Consider the following 7,477-nt stretch of genomic DNA (forward strand, 5'->3'; position numbering starts at 1 on the left):
CCCTGCGAGCACCCCAGGGTATGACGTATGGGTAGAGAGATTTTTTTTAAAAGGACAGAGACGGGAACAAGCAGACGGAGCGGTAGAGTGGGAAGCCGCGCGTCCGAACCTCCTCATGGCAGCGTAACCGATTGAGAAATACATTCTCAATATTTGTGTGTGTGCGCGAAGTGATATTTCAAATAAAAATGCATCATACTTTGTTGCATATACAGTACTTGTGCAGTACAGTTGATTCGAGATACTACCTTTTAGTATTACGAAGCAATTAGGCCTTTATTAAGCACTATTGGGTACACGAGCAGTTTTTGCTGGTTACAGATTTTTCTCTCAAAGAACTCAGAAGAGAGACACACGCCTCAATCAAGTGGGAAAAAAGAATAGAGATAATCAGCCACCGAATATAGCTATTGCAATTTGCACAGCCAAACCCATACACGCGCAAGTACAGGCATACATACATACAATTAAGTTACAAGCACAACGAACCAGGCTATGCTATGCTATCATCACGTCGACAGCGTCCGATCCAAATCAATACAATAAATCTACAACTCCACACGACTGATGGACGATCAGGCGACTCTGCAGTTTGCCCTGATCTTGCCGCTGGTTCCGGTGAGCACGCCGACGGTGCCCATCTTGACCATGGCCGCGGCGAAGTCGCTCTGGAACGTGGCCGGGTCGTTGGCGTAGGTGACGACCTGCACGGCAGTGTTCTTGTCGCTGAGCAGCGCCTGGTCCGAGGACAGCAGGCCGCGGTTGGCCATGACGCCCTTGTAGAAGCCCTCGTCGAAGGCGTTCGGGGAGACGTAGTCCATGGGCACGAGCGGGTCCCCGCCGGCCTGCGGGCACTGCCGCGCCAGCTGCGCCACGTACGCCGGGTCCATGGTCGGGTCCGCCTGCCCCCCGCCCGTCGTGGCCGACCTCGACAGCCGCCCGCTGAAGGAGCTGCAGTGCGAGGACCCGATGGTGTGCGCCCCCGAGAGGATAACCATCTCCTTCTGCGTCAGGCCCTTGGTGCCGAAGATCTGCGTGAGCTGGGCCACGTTCGCCGTCGGCGGCGGCAGGTTGCCGTTCGTGTCCGACGCGCGGGAGACGTTCCGGTCGCGGCGCCCCGCCGGCACCTGGTACGCGTTCCCGCCGGCCTACACGTACGTAGGAATGATTCGTTAGATCAGAACGCGACAATGGCGTGCGTGCTAAGCGTGGACTTGGACCCATGCCGGGCTGCTGGCATCGAGTTCTTTGTGGCGTGCATGCAAGCTGAAGCTGCGCGCGGCATCATGTGGTGGGGGCAATGTGCGTCAAAAAAGATGGGGACACAAACATCGGATACGCCAGTCCAGCTTTGGATTCCAAATTCATGTAATCATGTCGGGTTAAAAAGAAAAAGTTTATCACCGTCCACTGACACTAAAGCAAGATTATTGACAAAAGCATTCAGCTTTGCACTCTTAATAAATTAATAAAATGAATAACTTACCAGTGCGACGCTGTCCCTGGCGGCGAAGGCGAGTATGTCCGCGCAGGAGACGACGCCGAAGCAGGCCTGCTCGACGCGCGCCTTGATGCGGTCGATGACCTCGAAGCCCCGCAGGCTGGTGTTGGGCGCGGCGTCCTTCTCCGCGGTGTTGCCCTTGGTCGAGTCGATGAGCACCGACGCGTCGCACCCCTGCAAGTGCAGCAAGGCAAGGCATCACAGTCAGTTCTGCAGTTCTGTCACCCGGCCTGCTGCTGCATTTGCAGTCAGCCCTTGTTTTCTTTCAATTTCAACTTTCAAGTGAGTATGGGTAGCTGCATGCGATGCGAGCTTGCGACTGAGGACGGACTGACCCAAACGAAGCAGTCGTGGAAGTGGAGCCGGAGCAGGCCGGCGGCGAGGCCCGGGTTGGCCGCCACCGCCTTGCTCACCTCCTGCTGCACGATGATCTCCGCCGCAGGGCACGAGCTGTCGTAGAAGCCCACCCGCAGCTGCGCGCGCAGCTCCGTCGCCATCAGCAGCGCCGCCACCTGCAAGTACAGTAGTACCATCCTCTGCACCACCGCCATCGCCACCAGCTGCCACTCGCTCTCACTCTCTTTATGGCACTAGCAGCTACCTGAGAGCTTTTATACTCGCACTCAGGCAGACATCAATCACTAGCTATATGCTTCTTGGTTAAGGAAGGCAAAGAAAGGCCCCGAGCCGAGAGCGAAGTGAGTGTAATCTAATCTCTAGGACTAGGAGTATATAACAATGCGGATGAGTGGAGGGTTTAGGGGATTCTCGAGCGATAGGGGCCATGCCAGCAGTGAGTGTGCCATATGCCAGGCATGTGCAGGAGGGAGGGGATAGATAGGTTGGTAGAGTGCGAAGCTGCGGTGCCTGCCAATTGGGGTCGGGGCTTTTCTGCCATGATTGGGGGAGATGGGAAGGCCAGAGAGACGACGAGCGGCCTGTTCGGCTGGGGCTAAAACGATCGTATACGATCATGGATTATTACTGCTGACTGGTTTGATATGAGAGAAAAATATTGTTCTGGCTGAAAATTTACGATCGTTTACGACCAAGCGAACATGCCGAGATCCGCAGGGGCAGGGCTCCAATGCGTTTAATTTACCACCTTCGGTACATGGAGCGGCGGACAAGTGGACACTGTAGAGCGCGGAACTCTGAAAGACTGAAACTGCATCCACGAGGTGTTTGGCAGGGCCGCCATTTGTGATGAGGTCATGGTTGCAGCTTGCGTTTTCACCGGGCGTTGTTGTCGTCTGTCCCCCACTTGAGCATGCGGTGATACAGATACAGGACGATGCTGACATGATGGACTGTGATGTTTGCTCTTTTTTACATTAGCATGTTCTGCTATGACTGAAGTGTGGCTTCTACCTGTAATAATGTAATATGAATCTGAGCTGGTAGTCTTGTTTTTTCTCTAATGAAATGCGAAATTGTCACCACTAGTCCGAATCTGAGTTGATCAAGTTGTTGCTACATGTAGAATGGTCCACTTAGCACCTTTACTCTGCTTACAGTTCCGATATGCCCGTTTTCTGCAGGGAGCGAAGCATCAGATACTCGAGGAATAGCACAGCCCGATTCCTGACAACTAACTACGTATGTTCCGGGCACTGTAGCTGCAAATGCTTCACAGCTTGAAAGAATCAAGGGAGGATAGGACTGCAGAACATGCATGATTATTGACCCCCATGCTTGGTTCATGAACGTACGCTGGCTCGTTACTGATTCGAAATGATCTCTCCCATGACATCCACAGCCAAAGCAAAGATGCTGCCGCTCATCGCTCAACATTGACAGCGGAGCATGAAAAGGCTTGGTATGGTATGGTTAGGTTGGCAGGGCGGCGTAAGTCAAGGAAGATTCCTCGCCACATTGCTGCAGAGCTGGGGCTTGTTTTAGCCGCTGGCCACGTCCATGAGTTCAGACTAAACTCCAGTTTTGCCTGCAAATGCAGAAAGATAACGCAGTTATTGAGCCAAGTGGGTGTAAACTTTGCTCGAGAACAGGCGCAGATCCAGCCAGGATTAACGGCTAAAGCATGAAGTATCTACTATAACCCTGGGCGCCGGGGCGAGTGGCGTCTGAAACAGACTCTCTGAAGCAATGAGCTGCACATGGAGCTCGTGTTTGGTAGAGCTCAAGTCGTGACAAGATTGGTTGGTGCTGGTGCTGTGGACTCCTGTCGTCTGAGTTTGACCTCCAGATGAAGCTAGGGAATCAATCGTTGTGAGTGAGATGGATCAGAGGGATCCGATCCACTGCAATGAACAGTCCATCCTGCATATATAATTTGCTCTGTAGTCACCAACCCTTTGTAGTAATAGTTAGAAGAAATGGCACAATTTGCACGGTGAGTTGCCTGTCATTGCCCCCGAAAAATCCACTGTCAGATGCAGTCACGTATACGTACAGCGGTACCCGGTAGGCAGGCCCGGAGAGCGGAGATTGTGGCGGCGACGACAGTCGACAGTGCTGGTGCTGCTCCTGCTCCTGCTCCTGCTCGCTGCATGTACAGCAATGCTGCTCCAAATCCAAAAGCAGTATGAACGTTTTTTGCTCGTTTGATTGGTCCTCTAGCTTAGCTTGCAGCCTTGCTGTTCCATGGGGTCCCGTAATCTTCTTGCAGTACAGCTAGGGATCCCTTTGATCAATCGCCATCGTCTCTCCCCCTTTTTTTTTTCCCCACCTTTCGAACTGACTAGCAACGGCTTCTCTTTTTTAATCTCTCCTTCCAGAACACCTCACCTCGCAAACTGGCATCAGCTCTGCTTTGTACGCATGCCTTATTGGATGGACGGAGGGTAGTAGTCAGCTGTGTGCTCTCGCGCTCGGCGCCACGCACATGGCGAAAAGCGCGAAGGCGCGTAAGGTGACCTGGTCCGTTAGCCAAAGCGCGACCGCGGGGCCACGACACTACGACAGTCGACAGGAACAGCGCCTGGCGTTGCTCTGCCTTTTATAACACCGCTAGCCTGAGCATGCATGCTTCTTCCTTTTCACACACGGTCGCTCCCGAACGAGTTGATCAGCTGAATCCGCCGCCGCCTCACTGTTGCCTCCTCGGTGCTCAGCCCACAAAATCTTCTTCTGCCTCCGGCAAGAAAAAAAAAAGCCATTCTAGTTGTATTAGAGCAATTCTAGTAGGACTCTTACTTGACCCCATAACTAAATATGGGGTCTCACACACACAAAAATAACGTGCTCCAACAGGGCCCTACTAGAACCACAAATTTTGGGTGGGCATCAAAATTCACCCTCCAGATCCCATTCCCGTTGGCCCAACAACCTGGCCCTCATCCTGTCCTTCTCCCCGCGCCCGTACGGAACGTGGGACCTCCCTCCCCCGGCAGCCGAGCGGCTCCTCCTCCCCTGCTCCGGCAAGCGCGCCACCCTCCCGTCCAGCGAGCGCGGCTCCCTCTTCCTTGACGCTCCGCCTCCATCTTCCTCCCCAGGGGCGGCTGCCGTGCTCCCCCTCCTTCTCATCGGCGCGGCTGCCCTGCTCCCTCCCCTTTTCATCTGTCGGCGCCGCTGCCTCCTCCCTTCCCTTCTCACCGGCCAGCACCGCTGCTCCCTGTTCCCTCCCCTTCTCACGGGCTGGCGCCGCTACCCTGCTCCTTCCCCCTCACCGCCAAATCACGGATGGGAGGCGGCGCGGAGGCGGCCACGTAGCGCGACGGCGCAACGCGTGGAGGCGGCTCCTCCGGTCCCCAGTCCCCAGTCCCCTCCCCTCCCCGCCCCATTCCCGACCGAAGCTCCCTGGGTCGCTGGGCGCACGGCTCCTCCAGTGGCGGGCTCATGTGTCCCTTCCCATGGACGATAGCTCAGATGGCAGGAGGTTGAGGATGACGAGCAGGCCCTGTTTGTCTGGAATGAATTTGGAGGCTTAAATTTATGTGCTGTTGCTGGAGTTGAAGTAAAAAAACTGAGCCAATAAAAGTAGGGGGAGCACCCAAATAAAATGTAGAGGTCCTAATTTGGTTGCTCCTGCTAGAGTTGCTCTTATAAGTGAAACTATTTAAAATTTGATTAAAAGATTATATAGAACATTGTTAAATTTATGATACTAAAGAGATATATTACGAAATATGTTCCATGATGAATCTAATGATATATTTTGGTAATTTAGATATAAGTATTTTTTATATAACTTGACCAAATTTAAGTTGACTAAGAATTAAAGTAGAATGTAAAGCTTTTTTAGCTAGAAGATATTATTTGTTATTAACTGAACTAATCCATCAACCCATGCTACTACACTGACAAAAATATTATAATATGAAATATAAGTATTAGAAATTTATGGTTAATATATATAACTAATCAATGTTACTTATCTTTGTGCTCCCTTTCTTTTTCTATTTCATATCGCGATGGCTATATAGATATTTTGTAGTCTCTGTCAGTTTTAGTGAACCTATTATCAATTACTATATGTGTTTTTACCATGCATATTTTCTGAGTTTTTTTCCTCTCTGCATGACACCTACATATGTCTTCCATATGTATTTAGTTGAAATCATAATAATTTGATTGCAACATATGTCCTCATGACGTTATGATTTTAGATTTTGTCTTTTAAAATTTGCTCTTATTAGTTAATACACATTTTCTATCCATAGGTTAAATCAGTTCTTGTGCTTATTTTACAGTTTATTCAAAGTGCTCTCTTTGTATTTTACTAAAGTAAGGAATTAGACTATACTCTTATTACATAAACATCAAGATCATAATAGAGCTTGAATTAAGATCTTGGAAAGACTAATAGTGTTATCCTCAAGAGAATATTAATATTTAAACCTAAAAAACCTCTTTATACTTCAAATGAATTTACAAAATCATGGAGGCCATGATAAACTTTGGTTTGTACTAATATATCCTCCCTTGATAAATCGATGTTAAATTCTGTCTATAAAAAATATATGCATAGTTGTATTTTAATAAAATAATTGAGTACTTATAATCATACTATTGTAGATATATCATAATTTCTCAGTTAAAATGTAGTATAAAATTATCTCCATCTCTAGTTATTCTTGAATGGTGGACATCCTTCGCCTGAATGTGAGAGTCGTGAATGCGCTCCGGCTCCGCTACTTCGGCTCCAATCACAAATCAATCAACAACCGCCACCTCGTCTGCAGCTCGATCATTTTCCTCTCCTCGTTAGATTTAACGTGGGCCAAGCCCAATATTTTATCTAATTGAATTGAGTAATTCTAAGGGGCTGTTCGCTGGTCTTAAGAAACCAGCCAGCCGGCTGGTTTCCCCTCACACAGCACTATTCATCCATCCAGCCAAACAGTGTTTCTCTCTCACACAACCAGCCAGTTTCAGCCAAGATTCTGCCAGCCGAACGGGGCCTAAGGCCCGTATTAAATATTGTGCGCTATATGATTTAGTCACATACGAGATTTTTGATTGAATGTTGACTCGACTTATATGTGCGGACCATGTCTGTCTACGTTGAGAAGTTGAGAAAAAAATGAGCCACATGAGCATGCGGTGCATGAATTGGTTTTGTCATTCAAACCAATTATGGGCAGGAGTTTGTACTCCTAAATGAGGGAGTTACAAGAGTTTCTGCTCTTAATGGCATGGCAGAAGTTACAGGAGTTTCTACTCCTAATGGTGAGACTTACAGGAGTTTCCACTCATGATGACGTGAGTTTAGCGTCTCTTTCGCTTCTGACTCTTCATCTCCTGCGGATGGCTGCGCCCGCTCTGCTCCTTGGCTACAAGATAAAAGCAAGACAACATTTAGTCTCTTGTCTCTCTTACATGCACAAGACATCCATGCTTCCGCTGTAGCCAAGCCTTTCCGTCACGGTTCCCACAAGCATGAGAATAGGGAGTGCGGACCTCCGAAACCGAGTTGTCTGTGAGTTCATCTGCTCGGGTGAAGAGCGGCCATCAGGTTTTTGGGAGCGATCACGCGACTGCTCGATCGATCCATGACCCACAACTTCGTCTTCT

General features: G+C 49.7%; 1 protein-coding gene across 1 annotated transcript; it reads right to left on the reverse strand.

Annotated features, from left to right (window-relative positions):
• Positions 1-278: 278 nt before the first annotated feature.
• On the reverse strand, positions 279-2,215 carry LOC136539435 (peroxidase 5-like). The gene is made up of 3 exons (XM_066531395.1): positions 1,837-2,215; positions 1,487-1,675; positions 279-1,148 (listed from the first exon to the last, which is right to left on the reverse strand). The coding sequence occupies exons 1-3, from the start codon at positions 2,050-2,052 to the stop codon at positions 576-578; spliced, it is 978 nt and encodes a 325-aa protein (XP_066387492.1). The 5' UTR covers positions 2,053-2,215; the 3' UTR covers positions 279-575.
• Positions 2,216-7,477: the final 5,262 nt, after the last annotated feature.

This window comes from Miscanthus floridulus, chromosome 2, assembly GCF_019320115.1.
Source record: "Miscanthus floridulus cultivar M001 chromosome 2, ASM1932011v1, whole genome shotgun sequence".
Classification (NCBI taxonomy): domain Eukaryota; kingdom Viridiplantae; phylum Streptophyta; class Magnoliopsida; order Poales; family Poaceae; genus Miscanthus; species Miscanthus floridulus.

Coding starts and splice junctions, on each gene's coding strand:
- LOC136539435 (XM_066531395.1), bottom strand. CDS start 2,052: ATGGCGGTGGTGCAGAGGATGGTACTACTGTACTTGCAGGTGGCGGCG. Junction 1,676..1,836: donor TCCACGACTGCTTCGTTTGG/GTCAGTCCGTCC, acceptor CTGCACTTGCAG/GGGTGCGACGCGTCGGTGCT. Junction 1,149..1,486: donor CCAGGGACAGCGTCGCACTG/GTAAGTTATTCA, acceptor ACGTACGTGTAG/GCCGGCGGGAACGCGTACCA.